Source organism: Polistes dominula, unplaced genomic scaffold (genome assembly GCF_049000335.1).
Source record: "Polistes dominula isolate Pdom_NZ unplaced genomic scaffold, Pdom_raw_medaka contig_49, whole genome shotgun sequence".
In the NCBI taxonomy this organism is placed as follows: domain Eukaryota; kingdom Metazoa; phylum Arthropoda; class Insecta; order Hymenoptera; family Vespidae; genus Polistes; species Polistes dominula.
The window spans coordinates 768289-790004 of NW_028300914.1; the positions used below are offsets into that span (position 1 = coordinate 768289).

Genomic DNA, 21716 nt, shown 5'->3' on the forward strand with positions numbered 1-21716 from the left:
TTCTGATATAAACAATCATTGCACACACAGACAGTTAATTATTAAATTACAAGAAGAGAAACATTTATGTTGATCCTATTTGAAAATGTTACAAAAAATATTGACCCAATAAATAACAATGGTAAAACAATGAATGGTAAAAAACGAAACGAAACAAAAAAAAAGGATGAAGAAAACGGTACATACTTGTTGGCGAAAGGAAGAAGCAACAAACATATGTGTGTTCTAGAAAAGATCAACTCGATTAATTAGAAGCGAAAGTGAGTGAAATTGTGCGCATTGTAATCGCAACTCGTCCACGTGCAACACTTTACGATGACAACGAAACTTGCCGGCATCTCTTTGAATTCTCATTTAATCATTTTCATGATGAATCTTAGTTAATTCCATCCAACCATTAATTCCTAATGGTGCACGAATTTTTCTTTTTAATTTCTTATATCTTATCTCGTTTCATTCAAAGTTTTCATTTACAATTCGAAAAATATTAAAACATGTTATGACCATCAGGATGTTAAAAAAAAAAAAAAAAACAAACTTAAAACTTATCACTGGTGTGACCCTCATACCAATCAACGCGTTAAATATTATTTAAACAAAAAAAGAAAAAATCTACAAAACTCTAGTAACTTTCTCAAGTTTATTATCAACATTAATCAAAGAATAACAAATCATTTGGGAATAATTAAAAAAATATTTCTAATGATAAAAGTAGAATACCTGACATCACATACAACAAACATGACGTATCTTTATTACATGCAAACATTACTGTCACAGGATGAGACACCTGTGCTTGTAGAATAAGTACAGAGGGATAACGTTTGACTGATTGATGGAAAGGGAAACTCGTAACATGGCAAAATGAAGAGAGTAGATATTCCCTACTGTGTAACATTAATGTACACCTAGATAGATATAAACCTAACGTCTCTTCTTGTCATTACGGTCGATCCGTTAAGTAGATTGTCGCAAATGGCGCGAATCTAACATTTCAACATGGTTATATCTTCCAACAAAACACTAACACTACATCCATAAATTATATTAAATGTAATATCAATGTTAGAAAATGTAAGATAGCCCCCATTGGTTTATAACTGTACCTTCCATGATTTCTTTCTAAATCATCGATTTGCAGGATATCCACACAGTTTACATCTAGAAAGTTTATAAATAGACCGTGCAAATAATTTCACGATTAAGTACACGATTTATTGATTATTCCATTATAAAATTGATAAGTATACACACCAGTTAAAATGTATCTTTTTTTAAATATGTTAAGTTGTATATTTTAAAACCGTGGTTCTCAAACTACAATACGATTATTAAAGTAATTGTAATAATTAGTGTGAAGAAATTGCATCATCCCCAAGATGCACACTTTGGTAATCATTGTTCTGACATGTAAATGTTCTATTTCAACATAAAAAAACCTTCAAAGAAAATCAATTTTTATTAATTAATGAATTAATATATAGAATTAAATTATATATATTGAATTTGATTAATTAATTAATTATTTTTGTTTCATCGGTTTCACGGTTTCTTCCGTTTCACGATTTTCAAATCACCCTGATATTCTAAAGAAGTTTTCACTTGCAATATAAATTATTGAAATAAACGATAAGATATCTCAATGAACTTTGTAATTAACTTACTAATGAGATTCGTGTATACTAATACAACAAACGTATTTAAAAGTTGAACTCATCAAACGTACCGCCAACAACAGTACGTGTTACGTTACCCGTTGTGCCGCACCTAATACGTTAAAGAGAAGCACACAAAGTACACACAGAGAAAAAGAGAAAGAAAGAGAGAGAGAGAGTGAGAGAGAGAGAGAGAGAGTGCATTGCACCTATCTTAACGCACATTCTCTCAAACCCCAAGGACTTATTTCACTTGGCTAATCGGATTTGCAACGGCCATGAACGTCAACAATGACAATTAGCGACCGATCGATCAATCTGTCCACCCACATGCACACATTCTCCCAACAACCAACCATACTTCACAATAAATTCGATCAACATAAACATAGTCGTACAATGAAATCGAATCGTTTCATTCAACGTGAACATTCAACATCCAACACACACGTAAAACTGAACCCTTTTCCTATGATGCAAAGTTAAGAATAAAATTAACTTGAAATTTTAAAAAGTGAAAACTTTGTTATAAATATTGATCGTATTTATAATAATTATAGTATTTATTATTTCACATCTTTTTTCTTTTTTTGTTGAGAGGGAAAATTTATAGTAAAACTTTATTTGAAAGAACGAAAGGGAACTTCGTCGATCGTTAAACCGTAATCATATGCAAAAACGGTACAACGTGAGGGACAAATGGCGGCTACGAGAGCGGAATGGAAAATCGAAATAGACCGGAAACGCCCACGCACAAACCCTCTTCCTCTTCTCCTAGTATACTATACTCATAACACTATATATACATGTGTTATTTTAATATCTTTTAATATTTACATATGTGCATGTTTAAATATTGAATATTATCAATTAAATAATACACGTACGATTAATTATAATATTGAAGTATATGTGTAATAAAAATAAATGTGTTGGTTAGAAAAAAAGTATTAAAAAAACTAGAAGAAGAAGAAGAAGAAGAAAGGGAGAAAGAGAGTACGAGCAGTATAGTTTGAATGGTTTTGTTGGGGGTAACCATAGGAAAGAGAAAGAGAGAAATAGATAGAAAAAGAAGAGAGTGAGAGTGAGAGTGTAGTAGAGAACGACATAGAGAGAACGAAATATAGGAGAAAGGGTGGCAGCCGTATTTATCACTGAAACATCCCGAAGAGCATGCACAATACGAGCCAACCTATGAGAGAAAGAGAAAGAGAAAGAGAATGAGATGGGAGGGGAAACAGGGGGGAGTACAGTAGAGTAGAGTCTCGAAGAACGAAACGCGATGTGGTGCAGGTAGATTTATGGTGGGTGGGAGGAGAAAGAGAGAAAAAGAGAGTAGAGAGAGAGAGAGAGAGAGAGAGAGTAAAAGGGATAGAAGAGCAAGCAGGGAGAGGAAAAGAGCATGTTTGTGTCGCAGGTCAGACGTGGTTCACGGTCACAGAGAGACCAGCAGCGCCGGACCATCGGACTAACCTAACGTAAGCTTATTCTCCTGCGACCGCAAACTAAATTGCACCTTTTCCTTCTCTTTCTACCTTCATACCTTCCTTCCTTCCTTTCTCCCTCTCTCCTACTCCTCCACCACCTCCTCCTCCTCCACCTACTCCCTCTTCTTCTTTCTTCCTCTTCCTTTTCTCTACCCTTTCTTCCTTTCCTTTCTCCCAACTTTTCTACGGTTAACACATTGCCGAGACCACGAAGACCTTTGCTTATTTTTTTTTTGTTCTTTCTTTTCCTTCCTTTTAATGCATTTTATATTACTTTAAGGATAATTAGATAATTGTAGATAATTATTGAGAATTATTCGAAACGTTATTTTTCAGTGCTTTTTTTTTATTTGTTTGAAGTTACGAGTTATACGCGTATTTATTCGTCTCTACAATGTTTTTTAGTTCAGTAAATGTTATCTATCGAAATATATGTATTATAGTTTGAAATTTTTGATTTGTTTTTTTTTTTTTGAAATAGTTTCTTCGAAATAATAGATCGTCATTTTTATCACCCAATTAACGATTACAATCGAACCTAATGAATTATATGAAACACGAGATATCTCTCGTGATCTGTCGAATGAGTCAGTTAATCAGAATAACAACTCGTAAGTTTTCATCTAAATACAAAGGACAATTTTCTCAGTATTAATTAAAAAATGCATACTTCAAATTTTAATATATATATATATATATATAAAAATTACGTCACGTCACGCTATTTGTCCGCAATGGATTCCTAAACTACTGAACCGATTTTAATCAAATTTTGTACACTTTCTGCAGTTTCATTCAACTTGAAAGATAAGATAGTTTATATTTCAATTTATAATCGCAATGATTATAAATTGACTTAAAGACGTGTGTATCGGACTGATTGTGAACCAAAGTAACGCGTAACGGGGCACCCCTTAGTAATTAAATATAAACAATAATAAATATGAATTACATAGAGAGAAAAAATAAAAAATAAAAAATCATCATTGTTATCATTTATCATTGATAAAAATCCAAAAGTGAAGTTTTAATAAATAATAATACGAAACGCGATATTATCTCGTGATCTGTCTGCAATGCGTTGACCTCGGTATATATGCACTAGGCATTATGAAAGGCTCGAATTAAATTTATTAAGACACCGATGTTCCGGTACTAGTATGACGACCCTACGATATTATTATTATTATTATTATTATTATTATTATTATTATCCCTAGCGCGTTACCCAGCTAGCTTTTTAACGATTGATTGGATAATGATGCAAAGGCGTGGTATATTTATTTCGTAATAGAAACCTCGTGTCTCTCTCTCTCTCTCTCTCTCTCTCTTTCTTTCTTTCTTTCTTTCTTTCTAACTCATTCACTCATCCAAGAGGATCTTTCGTATTACGTCTACATAAATATATGCACTTGTATGCGTAACTATAATATTTTTTTACTTGCTTGTTTGTTTGTTTGTTTGTTTGTTAGTAACATCTGTTAGATACTTCTGTCGGATTGTCGTAGTTCGTAATTGACTTTACGATCGTTGCTTACGTACCATCATCGATTTATACGTTCGTCAAGTTACCTATATGAATAACAACTAATTTACATATTACATTATTGGGTATTTCGAACTGGCTAACTTATCGTTAGCTTATTTTCCAAAATGGAACTTTGGTCTCCCTCCCAAGCCCAAGCACTTTTTAAATTGCATTACCATAAGTTGTCCATTACCATTTCATACATTTTTTCCTAATAAATATTATCGACATAATATATTAAAGTGTTAAAGCTTTTCATGATGAAATTTTCCTACATAAATTTTACTTTGATTTTTATTCATTTCAATTTCATGATTTATTTCTAATTCAGTATATATGTCATTTCTAAATGTTACTACTAATATATGTTACAAAATAATTGTATGTAATAGATGTTAATACAAATACAGTATAATCTCACTAATCCAGCACTTCAATACGTCCAATAATCCGGCACCCCTCCCCCCAACCTCACCCCTCTACGCCTAATAATATTTATTAGGCAAAATTTGTAGAAAAATTTATTAAAATTTATAATCCAGTAAATTCGAACATTCCAATAATCCGACACCCTCTTCTGATTTTTAATAGTGAGATTGTACTGTAAATTTAATTTCAATTTATTACTCAGAAAATTGCAGGAACCTAGAATACGAAATTTGTCACGCTCAGTTTTAAAAGTCAAGTTTTACACTTACATTAAATAGTGCCATAATTATAGGACAATAAATAAAACTTTCACGTTATATAATTAAATTATAGGACCCGAAAAAACAATTGAATTACAGAGAGTAAAATAAAATTCTAATTTAAAGGTTTTAAAACAAAGAGAGAGAGAGAGACAGAGAGAGAGAGAGAGAGAGAGAGAGAGAGAAAGAGAGAGAAAGCTTTTTGTAAGAACGAAAAGATAGTTTCATTGTTCTAATATTACAAGAGTCGTTAATTTACAAACGTATCGAATTAACCTACAAAGTTTAACGGGTCGTATGGGTCAACCCTATAAAACCATACTTGCCAATCCGATCCGATCCGATCCGATCGATATTAACAATACTCTATAAATCGAATTAGTTGTCAGTATATGGGGGTATCATAAAAATGAAGCAGCTTGCCACACCAAAGAGCGTTTGGAGTAATTATCCAATTACTGTATACTCGCACGCTGCCGTTAGTCGCAGTCTAATAATTGCATCGTACTTATACAGATACGATCAAAACGAATCGACCTTCGTGTGAATAATCACATGTGTGTAAAATCATCTGTGTATGTGTGTGTTACGTTTTTAGATGATGTATCAGTAAAAAAGATCGGTAAGACCAATTTTAGAAAGAACAACAACAACAACAAGAAAAAGTAAGAAGAGATTTTTTTTCCATATATATATATATATATATTTAAAATGGAGATCGTGTATGCAAGATTATTCAGATTAATTTTACAGTATAAACAATTATTATCTACGAAACAATAAAGAAAAAACAAAAAATACCGCTGCTTTCTAACGGCATGCTCTGTATATACAAAGGAATCTTCCAAATTGATTATTTTATATTTCATCTACACGCGAGCGTTTTTTTATTATCGATAATTTTTCAATTTCGTTGAACAGGATAAATACCGTATTAAAAAAAAAAAAAAAAACCTATCAAAGTTTATAAATATATTATTATTATAAATGTTTATACTTGTGGTATGGCAATTTGAAGAAAAATAAGTCTGACTATTTTTAAACTAAACTATAACCTGTGTAGATTATTATTTTCGAATATTATATTCACATAGAATAACATGTGTGCCCTAATATGGAACACATTCGGTTTAACTAACATAAAATAAAATGACACAAATAAAAATAAACATACACACATATAAATATGTAAAATAGAATTTTAAAAATCATTTATAAGAAATGTTGACCTCAACCTTGAATTTTATTACATTAAAGAAGAATATCGAGAAAATCCTTATTTTGCATGTTATCAATGCATTAGATTGCAGTCACTCGAATTGCATAATCTATTCGAGTCTGTTGGCGATGAGACGAGAGATAGTTTGATCGTAAAATACCGACCTTGAGAATTACGATTCAACTTTATATATGTATATGTGTGTATATGGATATAACATATACTTTTATCTTACAACCACGAGTGGTAATGAAAAAGTCGTTGCGCTTTTGGACATACTAAAGTGTGGAAGAAAAAAAATGCTATATGCAAAAAGTGTATGCACATTTGAAAGATCTTTGGGTTTACTTTTCCAACAGAGATTGTCTTTCCGATATCGTTCCTTTCAAGAATGTGCTCTCGTTTCATTCGCAATACCATAGAAAGGAAAATATAGATAAAGTTTATTTCTCTAGGGGGAAAGAATGCATGCAAAGAAAGAAAGAAAGAGAATTTAAATAAGTCATTTCATAGTTACGATTTCTCTCGTGCAAAATAACTATTTATTTATATCACGTGTAACACTTTTCCGAGATTTTTTTATATATTTTTTTTTTTGTATCTTTAAACTACACGTCAGAGAAATAAAAAAAAATAAAAAACAAACTAACAAAAAGTTACTCAGTGAGATAGTGGAAATGTTGTGTCAAATAGACGTCACACGTTCAACAAGTCGAACCTATTAAATGTTTTTCTTCCTTTTCTTTTTTTTTCTTTTTTTTTACGATTCATTTATCCTTCTAAAACATATACTAACTTGTTCAAATATTAACCATACTCTGTTCAAACATTTATTTCAATAAAATATAACTAGTATATGTGCTTATAGATTAGCTTAACCTAAGCTAACACGTGCAAATTCTATTTGTACTTTAACTGGTAGTACACTAACCCAGGAAGATATGATGATTTCTAAATGAAGAAAATTAGTTAGAGAAAAAGTTTTGAAATAATAGTTTATTTAAATAATAAATTGAATGATTATAAATCATTCAAGATTCGCATGTTTCTTTTTTTTTATTCATCCTAAGCAAAATGGAAACTACCGCTGACTATGAATTATGCGCAACCAACGTAACTTAACGCTTTCGCTATCAGAGAAAAGATGAAGGAACGTTTTTCTTTCATTTATAAATTTGCTATTTCTATCAGCATAATTTTTATCCTTGCCTAATCATCATCATCATTATCATTCAAATAATAAAATAAATAAAAATAAATGTTAACAACGAATACCTAATCTTCAATTATTAATTAATAAACCTTTGCTTACCACACCCGAGACGAGAAAAATTGTTATAAAAAAAACTATTGCATAGATTTACTTCAACATTTTTTTCAAACTTCTTTAATACTTACTTAAAAAGATTATATAAGTTATATAGCTTTAAATTAAATTTAAATATATTTAAAAAATTACCAAAGTTGAGTACAATTGAGAAAAATGACTTCAAGTTGCAAAAAAAGGTCTGGCTTCTTTGGACCAAGTGTGATATTCAAAGGTTTATTACAATTAATTTATAATTAAATCAAATGACAATTATTTACACAAATACTAATAATAAAATATAATACGTAATAATAATAATAATATTTAATAAATACAATATATGAATCTCCTGCAATGCACACTCATTCAGCAGTGCATAAAAAAACAAACAGACATAAAAGATAGAAATACTCTTTATCATTTATGTTAACAGATATTACGAGTATCAGTATTTGTGTGTGTGTGTGTGTGTGTGTATATATAACAAAGACAAAGAGACACTTACCAATGGATTCCTGACGCCAAAACGAACTTTGTAATACTTCTTAACAAATACACGCCAAAGAACGTAAGCCATGATGACGAGAGATTATGATCCTTGATGATTATGATCCTTGTCAATCGTTCTGTATTTTTTCTTCTTTTTTCCCCACCTCCTCCTTCTTCTCCTCCTTTTTTATTTTTTTATTCAACAAAAGCAAAATTAATCATCCGTCCACTTCTACCTCGTCGTCGTCTTCTTCTTCTTCTTCTTCTTCGTCTTCGTCTTCGAGGTAGTTTCTCAACCTCGAATTTGTCTTCTCTATGCGCAAACATCGGTCACCAACGCGTACGATGCCCGTATTTTCTTTTCTTTTTCGATTTAACGATATTACCACGATCGATGATATTTCTTCCCATCTCGATCGATAATTATATTCCCTAACTGATGCCACCTTGAATATAACACTTTGATTTGTAACCTAACAAGATTGATTTTCTAATGCTTCCGAACGAACGAATCGAACGTACGTACGAACATTTATTTCTAACAAAACAACATTTATTCATTACCTCGTCCAATTGTTTTAAAATAATAATATTGTTATTATTATATTTATTCGCAAACAAAACAAAAAAACAAAAAACTTGTCAAATTAAAATTGAAATCGATCACGTGTGACGATTCCATTGTCCAATGCACTCTCACAATATAACTGCTTCTCTTCAATATATTTCAATAAAAAAAAATATATCTATATATATGTAATCCTTAAAATATGACGTCACTAAAAAAAATAAAATATAATATTCTATTACATAATTAAATTAAAACTAATAACTCCTCGTTGTTTACTGTATTTAAAAATTCGAACGATCACTATGATTATTAGTATCTTTAATAATACTTGTCTACGATGATTATTTTGATTAAGAAAAACAAGAATAAACAAACGACACTAACTATCTTTGTTAAATTCAATGTTAAATAATTATCGATGTATAATAACGCGCGAAAATTCAAAGAATTCGAAAACGAACAGATACTAAAGACTAACTCGTACGACTGCCACCACTCGCTGCCGAAGTATTACTGACACGAACACGCAACACAACCGGGCATCCGCTTAGATCGAGGAACGACGGAATGAAACGAATGAAACGAATGAAACATTGGAACGATACGTGCCTTCCTGGAACGTTCTTTGGTTGCGTCTGCGAACCGATTGTATTCAAACGTTGCTAATTTTCAAGCCTGAAATAAATCCAAATAAATCATCAATGTTTTATTTATTTTATTATATTATTATTATTATTATAAATAAAAACAAATATATACTTATCTTTTTCTGGAATATCCTTGAGATGTATCTGCAAAACGAATACTATTCCAATATTGTTCTTTGGCACAAACCTACACAAAAATTATATAAATTATTATATTATTTTTATTTATTTATTTATATCAGAAAAAAAATAATTTACATAGTAATAACAAGGTTAATATACATAGTAAATCCTATAAGAGGTAAACATAATTACCTGTACATAGTAAAATTACTAATAATTAATTATTAGTAATTTTAATTATTAAATTAATGTAATAGTGTGTGGTACATACTAAAATGACTAATATTTAAAACTAAAAAATATAAATCAATTGAAATAACATTATATAAACTTGAAAATAATTGTCAACAGTGATACTATCAATATTTAATTAAACTATATCACATATTACATTTTTTTAAATAATTATTTATTAAAATTATAAAAGATAATTTATTAAATACTTTAATAGTTACAATGTAACTATTTTTACTACTCAATGTTTTTTATTTTTTTTTCTTTAAATTTGCCAAGAGAATATTTTCTTATTTTATTAAAATACTATACAATTTAATGTACATACTAAATGAACGAACGGTAGAATTTATTTGAAATTATTTTAACTGTTAATAACAATTACAAAAGTTCAAATAATTTTTGGAATATGATGCAGAACAGACTGTAGGAAAAAAGAAAAAAAAACGTTTACAAAACTATATCCGTTCTTGTATGAGTAAAACAAGCGTAACCCAAGCAAGCAATAGTCTTCTTCATATACCCCCTGTACGTATTATACTAACACGCGATCCAGCTTGTTTACATTTGCTTGTTTTCACTGTGCGCACTCGCACATTTCCAGCCTCATTTCCTTACACGGATATTACTGTTGTGTGTGTGTGTGTGCGTGTGTATGTGTACATAGATACGATAATACGCCCACCGTTTCGAACCCTCGCCTAATGCGCCGGATCAATTAACGAAATGAAGGCTCACAATCATTTTAAAGAGAGCATTATTTTCTACAAGAAAATCTTTATAGGAAAGTTTTCAATGTTTTTTAATGTTCACCATACTTAAAATAGATCATCAATTATCTGCGCTATCTGTATGGATATTGTTTCATTGTATATTTTCACTGTTTATTTATAAATATCAAAGATTATTGTGAGAAAAGAAAGTTGGAGCATGTTAAATGCGATGGGTTTTTGATAATTCAATTAAATATAATACTTTTATGATTGTGGTTGTAATGTTAAATGGTATAATTCTAAACACTGTATTAGTTTATTATTTTAATTATGTTATCTATCATGATAATTTGTAGTATGTTGTTGTAGTATACCAGTGACATTTTAAAAATATTATAGAGCATAGTCAACATGTTAACATACATTTTTGAAAGACCCTATATATTCTAAAAATTCTTCAATGTACTTATACAAACTTCAAATTCAATGTTATCTTCTTCTGATAATACAACTTCTCAGATAATTTAACGGAAGCAGGTAAAAAGATAAAAGTAAATGACTACGCTTCTTAATACTTTCTTTTTTGTGTGTCAAATAATAAACGTAAAATATGTTTACACAAAGGACAGTATCATAATTCTAATATTTTTCTTTTGCTATGAAAAAAAAAAAAAAGAAGTCGGTGTCGTTCAGAGGAACTTCATTTCACTTCCTGTTCCGCACTATAGTTTAGCCGCCTTTTACTTCTTCTCTTACCTTCTTTTATATTCACTTAGTATTCTTTGCATTGGGCTAGAAAAGATAGACTACTCGAGCATGCGTGAAGCTTAAGAAAGTTTCCATAAATGTAAAAGATACACTTACACGCACATACACACACACACACACACACACACGGAGGATGCATATAAATCAATTTCCACTGTATTTACATTTACATTTAAACATTTCATATAGGTACCATTGTATTTTTTACATGAATTTTTTTTTTCAAAATAATCCTTCACACAAAAATCAATTTTAAAATAGTAGTAGTGTAATCGTTATGAGTTTAAACAGACACAAGGTAGACGTAATCGATTCGAATCAAGTGAGTTATTTCTTTTTTTTATTTTTTGTTTTTTTTTTTCATCGCTACACCCTTCGAAATTCTCGACGATTTTTCGACAAAGTCGACGACGAGTCTGAAGTCAACCGGTGAGAGTTGTATGAATGAACGGGACATAACCCATCGAGAGACCTTTTCGAGGGTACTCACGTGCTCGTCGCGTGAGGTAGGCACTCCCATTGTCATGTGAAGAAAAAGAGAGGAAGAAAGAATCTTTCCGAAGAGAGAAAGAGATAGATGGTAAGATAAAAAAGAAAGAAAGAAAAAAAGAGTAGGAGGAGCAGAACCAAAGGGATGAGATGAAATTTAAAAGAAAAAATTTGTTTTTAAATTACGAAAGGGAAGGTGCGTGTCACGTGCTTAATATTATTATCCATGCTCAATCATTAATCATTTTTTCTATAGAAAATCTAAACTCGTGAGAAATACTTTGAATTACGCGATATTATTTTTTATATCCAATTTATTTATCCAAAAGTTTCTTAACAATTAAATTTGGTGTTATCTATCGTAATATAATTACGATAAATCTCGGATACAAATCGTAGAAAAGTGAAGAAGCAACCGAAGCCTTAGGATTAACGTTAGGCTTCGGTTGTTCACTCTGCTACGACCTGTCTACGATCGGATAACTATTATTAGACAAAACGTTAAGCAAATCAAATGAAATTGAAAACATAGATCAATGTAGTAACATTGTAAAAGTCACACCTTATTTATAAGAAGTTTCATTTAAAAAAGAAACTGAAATTTTTTTTTTTTTTTGTTTAAAAATCCCCACACACATTTATCCATTATCCAAGTAAAAAAAAAAAGTCAAGGGAGAAGAATATATCGGGTGTTAAAAATTAAAACGTATCGTCGTAGAGGGAGTGAATCAGCCCAAGGGGATAGACATGGCGTTCATTGGCCCCCATAATTACGATTTGTGAGGGTCAAGCCCGTTCGATCGTTCGAATAATGCAAGTAAAAGAGGGAGAGTGGTTTCTTGCGAAATAATAGACGGCATTCTTTATCGATAATAGACACGAGGGTCTCGCAAAACTACTTTCTTACTAAATTGCACACGTACACATATTTATATGATATTTTTTATCGAACCATATGAACCTTTGGGAGTATAAACATTCAAAAATACTCAACATAAGGAGCATCCTAATGTAATATATGTAACACATACATACGTGTGTGTAGACATATTAACCCTTTGCACTCGTGAAATTACACTTGGTCACCAGTTCAGAGCTCATTCATGCAGAGGGGTGCAAATTTTTGTCATAATTTTTGAAAGGAGGGATTTTGCAAGTAAACGATTGGCAAAGGGTTAAAATCTATTACACTTAGATAGAAATATTCTTACAATCCTTTTGTTGATTCATATCATTCATGATCTATCGATCGATCGATGTGTTGAAGAACGAAGCTTGATCAAAACGTACGGCATGTACTCACGTTCCTCTCGCCGAACGGAAGTTGAATGATCGTCTGGAATGCTGAACGAACAGGTTCGTCGTCATCGAGATGATAATAATGATGATGATGATGATGATGATGATCCTTGGTCAACCCTTCTGAGCATTTCTGATCGTTCTTTATTCCTGTTATTATGATGCGACGATCATACATTTTAATTTAAATTTCGAGAAAATTTTTTTTATTAATCGTGATTTATATTTCAAATTATTTGCTGATGATTCATACGTATTCTACACACATATATTCTATTTTACAGTTCATATTGAACAGTTATTTTTCTTTCTTTCTTTTAATAAATTAAATTATTTTATTGCAAATTAATTAAATAGGTAGTAATAATAATAATAATAATAATAATTAAAAAAAAGAGTACTTCATTAAAAAAGATCAGCTACATTCTGTTACTTTCTAATTACGTATAATATATAACAGCAATAACGTAAGACACGCTTATAATGAATCATAAGAGGTAACTGATCGTGCAAAAGAGAAGGGTTAAAGGCACGAATCGACGATAGATAATAAAAGGTCAAATTGGCATACAATTCACAGAATAAAGAACAATGTAAGGTAAGTATCCATACGAATCTTTGATCATAAAAAGAATCGATTGAAATCCTGATAATACAAGAATAATAACACAGCAACAACAAGAATAAGAAGAAGAAGAAGAAGAACAACAACAACAACAACAACAACAATAACAGCAGCAGCAACTGCAAGCAACAACTGCAACATACTACTACAATAAAGTTTCTTATATTCGATCGGATAAAATACGATGGTCCGTAATTCGGGCAGCACTGGCATAAAACTTTCCGATTCTGTAGATTTACGATTCTCCTCGCGGAGAAGACTCTTGAGTTATGGCATCCCATAGCCCCTGCGCGCTTGCTTGCTTGCTTGCTTGCTGCATTTGCAAACCCGTTGTACCCGTTGCACGTTGTATCGTCTCGCGAGCAGGTTTTGCCTGCGTTACACTTCATATTTGCCAGGGTGCATTCGCGAATAGTAGACACATACAAACACACATACCTGTGAATACCTGTGACTACTTCGAAAAGTTAAGAAATGGTGCGTTATCATCGACACTGTGCACTCTTGGCTCGCCTGAAAGACCTGTCTACCTTCGCAAATCACTTTTTCTGACATTACACGATACCCCCTTTCCTTTCCTTCGTGTCGGTTCAAACAAAAATAAAAGAAAGAAATAAATAAAGAAAAGGGAGCGAGAAAGAGAGAGAGAGAAAGACACGGACTCTCTTTCTTACAACACAAAAACGAATGAACGATATTTCGTTGGGTAGCAAGCGGCACTAAACGCTCCTGCATTCTCTTACCGAAGAGAGAGAGAGAGAGAGAGAGAGAGAGAGAGAGAGACCTCCATGAGTGAACAACATCCCCCGTTTTGTTTCTTTTTTTATTACTTTCCTACGTCGAGGGTACATTTACGGCTCGCTTTTTATTTCTTTCTTTCTTTTTTTCTCCCACCTTTTATTTTATTCTTACCTGACGACTACGACGACGACAACGACGAGGTTTTTCGCCTTTAAGGATATGCACGCTATTTGTGTATGTGTATATGTGAAGAATTCTTTCTGTCCCTTCTTCTTCTTCTTCTTCTTCTTTTTTTCATTTTTAATACGCAGCAAACCTGTTGCTTTCCTTTCAGTTATTTTATTTTATTTTATTTTATTTTTTTTTTTTTAATTTAATTCTAAAGTAATTAAATTAAATACAAAGAAAATTTCACTCGAATCTAACATTAACATGATTTTGTCCTGTTACAAATTACATAATACAATCTTTATAACATTTAAAAATCTGTATAATTGAAAAGTAAATTCTAGTAGAATCAGATAATATGAAAAAGAAACAAATACTATAGATTTTGTATGAGCTGATGTAATCATATGCTTTACGTTCGAGTAATCACGTTATGTAATTATGGTCTCTCAGCAATGACAGTGTTCTGAATAGCAGTCATTGGTATTGTCCTGTGCTACATATCGATCACTGTCCTGTTTCCACTTTCGATATTACGTATGTAATACTCATTACACGATTTCCAGCTATCTTGTTTCTCATTCTTAGTATATACATATTGCATAACTTATTTACAGTGTATGTTCCACATATAATATAAATACATCTAAATTTTCTATATATATATATGTATTGTTTTCTTAATGATAAAAATAAAATTAACTTTTATTTGCGATCGAAGATATCTTTTAAAATAACATTTGTAAAATGAAGATTAATAATACACTGTATAAAAAAGAAAAAAATACATATTCATTCGGAGACTAAATGTTGTTTTATAAATATGTATATATATGGTAACAATTTTAAATGAATTAATCAAATCTGCTGTTAATTATTTCAATATCATTTGCTTGTATAATGGCCAATTTGATATATTTAAGTCATATATAGACAAATTATTTCTGTATATATTTATTTAAATGGTAAACTTAAATATATAGATTAATTAGTAGACCGTAATAATTAGTAGCAAAAACTTCTTATATTTCATAAAAGCTGGAGTAAAATACATAATGTTATTGTAAAGCATATTTGTGAATAATCATTAAGTTTTTGTTTTTTTTTTTTTAATACTACAATGTAACAAAAATCTATGATATATATATATAACATATGATCGGTTCTCTATTATTTGGTGAAATTTATACTTTTAATTGAATAAAACACATTTAACGAATCATTCAAAAAAAAAAAAAAGAATATTATTTTAAATTAAATAAAAAGAGAGAGAAAAAACAACGATTTAAAAAAAAAGAAAAAGAAAAGAAAGAACACAGAAAAAAAAACAAAAAAAAAACTTTTAAAAGAATTAAAATAAATTTATATACATATACATACATACATATATATATATATATATATATATGTATATGCATTTTTAATATTATTTTACTATAATTAATATAAATGCTATTATAATATATTAATGCAATTTTTTTTTTGCAATTGGTTTTTACTTCATATTGTTTTTTTTGTTTTTGTTTTTGTTTTCTTCATACCATCTGAAACAATTTCATTTCTTAGCTGTTGAAATTTATTATCATATAATTCAGATCACAATTAGATTTTAATAAGAATGTTAGTTGTTTTTTTATTTTTTTTTTTTTTTCCATAATAGTAAGAGAAGGGCAACGTCGTCTCAAAACAAAAATAATCTGCTATAATTATTATAAGTTTTAATATTATTACCAAAGAGATAAATATTAGAACATCATCTGCAGCATTTTGTTATTATTCGAATATTGTATGTATATTTGTATTTGAGCACCATTTAATGTGCACACAATAAATAATATTTAATTATTACACAACGTATATATGCAGCATAGCACAAAAGTGAAGTATTTTTTATTTTATTTTATTTTTTTTTTGTTTATTTTTTTTTTTTTATTTTCTTTCTTCTCTTTCTCTTTCGTAATCACATTTGTGCATATATTTTTTTCTACCCCCAAAAAAAGCTTTTATTATTCATTTTGCCGTATCTATTTAAAAAATAGCAGCAGAGTAGTCAATGGTAGATAACAAAAAAATTGACAATGATAATGAATTTTGTTTTACAATTAATTATTACATAAATGTAGTTGGAATTTGGTGGCTGCAAGAATAAATCAAATTTGTAAAAAAAAAAATTTATATTTCCATTATTTATCATTTTTCTGCGAGAGAGAGAGAAAAAAACACACACACCGTTTAAAAACAATAAACTTTAAATTTGTTTAAAAATAAATAAAATTAATAACAAATAAAAACATTAAATATATATAAATATATATAAATATTTATATGTATATGTATATGCATATCATTATGATTATGATTATGATTATGATTATTATTATTATTATTATTATTATTATTATTATTATTATTATTATTATTGTTATAAGATAATAATTAATAAATATACAATGTTTAAAAATAATAAATTGCTAATGTGTTGCCATGAAATATAAATGAATCAATGAAATTACAGATGAAGCCACCAATTCCTTGTACATAGTTATGTGCTTGTTACGAGGCTACATCGTGCGAATTTCTCTTGTATTATTATTACAATTATTACATCTGTTTGAAGTATGGAAGCAGCATGCCATTTATTTATTTTATTTTATTTTATTTTTTTTTTATTATTATTATTATTATTATTATTTTTGATATAGCACTATAATATTATGTTTGAAGTTTCCATCTAAAAATGACTTCAAAAGGAATCACGTCGTAGAAGTATCGTTTTAGGAAAAAAAAAACTTTGACAACACACATTATGAACACGTATGTGAAGTTTTTTTCTTTTTTTTTTTTCTTATTGACTTCTACCATCCGGATTCCTATAAGAACCTTTTTATTTTTATTTTTTTCTTGTTTTTTTTTTCTTTTTTCCGTATTCATAACAATTACATAGATATCACGCGTGCATATTGTTTTTTTTTTTTCTTTTTTTTTTTATAAATATAATCTCGCCCCGTCTGTTGTTATTATTATATTGCAATACGAATTTTGTATAATGGAAAATATTGTGGTTTTTTTTTTTGTTGTTTTTTAACTTTTATTATTAATTTTTTGTCAATTTTTATTTCTTTTATTTCTTTTTTTGTTTTGGTTTTTGTTTTTTGTTTAATTCTTTTTCGTTTTTCAAATAAGCTCTCAAATGCAACTTTGAAACACGTCATTCAGTAGTAAAAAAAAAAAAAAAATTCAATAAATAAAGAAAAGTTATGTTGAAGAACATTGTAATAGAACAAGATTTAACAACATTGCTTGATTAAAAATATATAAAGGATGTTTCATAATAAAAGTGTTATTAGATTTTGAACTATTAAATAGAGTATTAGACTGTCATATTCTATGATACATGACTGCATATTTAAATACAAATTGGGTTGTTCCATTTGAAGACAAACACTGTCGTGGACTATTAGAGTTACAAAAGTAGCTAGAACTTTGAGATAAGATTAAATAAGACACATATTTGTATAAACATTTTTCATTATCATTGTATCTCTCGTCCACTATTTCTGAAATGAATCCCACGTATTATGAAACATCCCATATATAAAAAAAAATCTTCTTGCCATGAAACAACAAAAATAATCAAAAAAAAAAATTAAAAAAAAAATTAAAAAAAAAATGAGAAATGCATAATTGAATTGTTAATGAAAATCAATAACGGAATGATATACATAAAAACACAAGATAAGAGAGCGAGATATTATTTTGAAGAGAATACACATTTATATTAATTTATTAGTTACTTGTTTTTTTTTTCTTTTTCTTTTTATTTTTTTCTTAGCTTTGATTAGGCTAGTTTTTTTTTTTTTTATCATGAAAATCAAAGTTTTCGGATACGTTCGTTTAATTGTATGTTTTTTTTTCCTCCTAAATACTGTTTATAGATTATGTTTGTTTTTTTTTTGTTTTTTTTTTTTAAGTAATATATAATATAAGCGTTTATTTTTTTATTTTTTGTGATTTTTAGTTTTTTTTTCTTTTCCTTGTTGTTGTTGTTGATAGCTAGTGTGTGTGTGTGTGTGTGTAACGATATTATAGAATAATTTATAATGGCATATTTGCTTGTTTCCTTCGTAATTCTAACAAAATTGAATCATTACACCGTAGTAACTGGAGAATTATTATAAAAACATTGGAAACCAAAGGTCTTTTTTTTTCAAGCCACTGTTGTTTAACATCTATCATATATACCATCATGTAATATTAGTACAAATGCACCAATAAAAGAAGTACCTTTCATTAATATGTAAATGATGATACTGGACCAACTGATAAATATATCCCAAATATTTATGTTTTAGTAATATCCATAGGTGATCCAGTTGATCCGCTTGTATTAGTGCTAGGATTTGTTAACTGAGGACCGCCAGGATTAACAATAGTCGGAGGAATTGCTGGCTTAACAAATCTATCAGATGTACGTCTGGTAGATGGTGGAACTATGTGCCCCTATAAAAAAAAACATTAACATTAGTTTAAATTTAAGTCAAGATCAAATAATAACATTGAAACATTGTAATTGTTGTATTACTTACTCCTGAAGGAGGAGATGAACTAGTAAAAGGAAGAGTAGTTGGTTGACCGCACGCGTAACACCGATTAGGATTGAAATTTTCTCGTGTTACCGAACCTAATACATTATTACCTGTTAATGATAAATAATTAAAGATTTCCACTTTCATGTATCTTTCAATTATTTATATATTTCATTTTACATATAATTGCATTTCATTATTGTATACTTTCATACTATATATTTAAATACCTGGACTGAGTGGTCTGGAAGAACTAGGAGAAGGATTGTACGGAATGGGACTTGAGACCGTACGACTTCTTATGTTTCCACCAGACATTACTATTTCATTATAATGACGTTCCTCTTCCATTTCCAAACTATTAGAAAGACAATTGAATAAACATTAGGTCATCGTACATACATATATATATATATATTTAAAATAATGCAAGAGTAAATACCTGGATTCTGATTCTGATAGATGTCTACACAAAGCTTCTCGACGTTCTACTTCTAGTTGTAATTTTCTTTGCAGTCTTAAATTTTCCTCACGTATTTGCTTTTCTTCGTTAACGTAACGTTGCATCTTCTCCGTATCTAAAATACATTATAATATTATAGAAATAAAATAGCATATATCAAAAATATCAATATATTGCATTAATCAAATATACTAACGTTCTTGTTGTGAGATTAATAAAGTATGCCTCAAGCGTGCAACCTCACTTCTTAAAGTTTGAATATGTGTACTTAAATTAGTTGCAGTATCACCATTGTTTATTTCCCTCGGTGAAGTTGGATCCGATACAGGTTGATCCAATTTGATTTGAAGCATTCTCTTCTCTGCTTCCAACTTGTCCATTCGTTTCCATAATTTATTAACCAATGCTTCTTGCTCTTGTTCCAAAGTATTTTCCAATTCAACTTTTTCTCTACGCAATTGATCCAAATTACTTTGCTTTGCAAGAGTTTCTGCTTCCAATTTTTCGATTTTTCTCATTAACTTGTTTACAAGACATTCTTGTTCTTGTTCTAATGTTTGTTCCAAACGACATTTCTCTTGACGTAATTGATTCAATTTCCTTGACAGATCATTCGTTAAACATTCCTCCTCTTGTTCGTAATGGTGTGCTAATGTTTCTTTCTCTTTCTTAAGTGCCTGAATCTTCTTCAATAAGGTATTGCTTATAAATTCTTCTTCCTGTTCTGCTTTAGCTTGCTGTAATACAAACAATTTGATATTTTATCTTTCATACAAAATTATATCTTCTACACTAAACATAAAGTGTCATGGATTATTGAAATGCAAATGTGACTATAACTTTAAAATGAAATCAAATAGGATACATTTTGATATAAACTTTTTAATAATGTTATGTTTAGTTTGTTCATTCCTAAAGTGAAAACATATATTATGAACCATCCTGCACTTTAAAATTATTAAGTATATGACATATGTCATCTAATATACTTTAACTATAATAAATATAAAAATGTAATTCCTTTTAAAAAATCAGACATTAAGAAGACATTGAAAAACATAATACAGGTTAGAAAAGAGAAAAATATATGGAAGAAGAATATGTTTCTTCTTTTTTTTTTTTGGTTGTTGTAAAAAAAGAATTCTTTTCAAATATGTTTCCTAACCCCAAAAATGATACATACATATGCACACACATATAGAATGTACATTTATAAAATATAAAAATATACATATATATATATAAAAAAAGTATTTAAAAACATACTATAATAACAGAAGCTTGACGAAGGCTGCGATTTTCTTCCTGCAGTGCCTTGACTCTCAATTTATATGTCTCAAGTTCAACTTTGAGAACACGATTATGTTGTTGAAGCGATTCAATTCTTTTTTGTAATTGTTCACGAGAAATTGGTGATGGTGGCATCATAATCGGACCACCGTCGATTGAACTCGAGTCGCTTTCGGATGCGCTATCACGGTCAGCCATTTTTCTCGGCTATGAGAAATATTATTCAAAAAATACTATCTAGAGAATATTGTTCATTTCACAAATAAGTATCTGATAAGGAAGACGTATTTGAATCTTTATTAATTTAATTAGATTTTAATCAAGCACGTATTATACTATTAATTATTTAAACTTGTCCTTTAAATTCTTATACTTGTACCGCACCAAACATGTGCTTTAAACCGAAACAAATCAGCTGTTTCGTCTTTCACCGACTATTTAAAAATAGGTGTGGGCGCGTCGGCGAGCTCTCTGCGCACTGCAGAATTTTTAAGGTTATTTTCATGAACATGTCATAACGATTATCAACAATGCACAATATTGCATCTATCTATTAATAATATATATATATTTATCATTCAAATGATAGATAAAATAATTATAGAATTAAATAAATCAAATAG

At 29.3% G+C, this 21716-nt stretch overlaps 2 protein-coding genes across 4 annotated transcripts in view; both read right to left on the reverse strand.

Annotated features, from left to right (window-relative positions):
• LOC107069348 (uncharacterized) overlaps window positions 1–9450 on the reverse strand; it is a 215190-nt gene extending 205740 nt beyond the window's left edge. For both annotated transcript variants that reach the window (XM_015326593.2, XM_015326592.2), the window contains exon 1: window positions 8393–9450. In XM_015326593.2, coding sequence (XP_015182079.2) covers window positions 8393–8464 — 72 coding nt within the window. In that variant the 5' untranslated portion in view covers window positions 8465–9450. The remainder of the gene's footprint in view (window positions 1–8392) is intronic.
• Window positions 9451–16452: 7002 nt separating this feature from the next.
• LOC107069377 (coiled-coil domain-containing protein 6) lies at window positions 16453–21549 on the reverse strand. 2 transcript variants are annotated; one of them, XM_015326654.2, is made up of 6 exons: window positions 21070–21549; window positions 20000–20540; window positions 19783–19918; window positions 19571–19698; window positions 19341–19435; window positions 16453–19254 (listed from the first exon to the last, which is right to left on the reverse strand). In XM_015326654.2, exons 1-6 carry the CDS (start codon window positions 21289–21291, stop codon window positions 19096–19098), a joined length of 1281 nt encoding a protein of 426 aa, XP_015182140.1. In that variant the 5' UTR covers window positions 21292–21549; the 3' UTR covers window positions 16453–19095. The 2 variants fall into 2 exon arrangements, with proteins under 2 accessions (XP_015182140.1, XP_015182138.1); XM_015326652.2 differs by having other exon boundaries at window positions 19341–19450; window positions 21070–21544.
• Window positions 21550–21716: the final 167 nt, after the last annotated feature.

What these genes read in the sequence shown, in the direction of transcription:
- LOC107069377 (XM_015326652.2), bottom strand. Translation starts at nt 21,291, where the DNA reads ATGGCTGACCGTGATAGCGCATCCGAAAGCGACTCGAGTTCAATCGAC. An exon ending in GTCAAGCTTCTGTTATTATA is followed by an intron (nt 20,541 to 21,069) that starts GTATGTTTTTAA and finishes TTTGTATTACAG; the next exon opens with CAAGCTAAAGCAGAACAGGA. An exon ending in GTTCATCTCCTCCTTCAGGA is followed by an intron (nt 19,255 to 19,340) that starts GTAAGTAATACA and finishes TTTTTTTTATAG; the next exon opens with GGGCACATAGTTCCACCATC.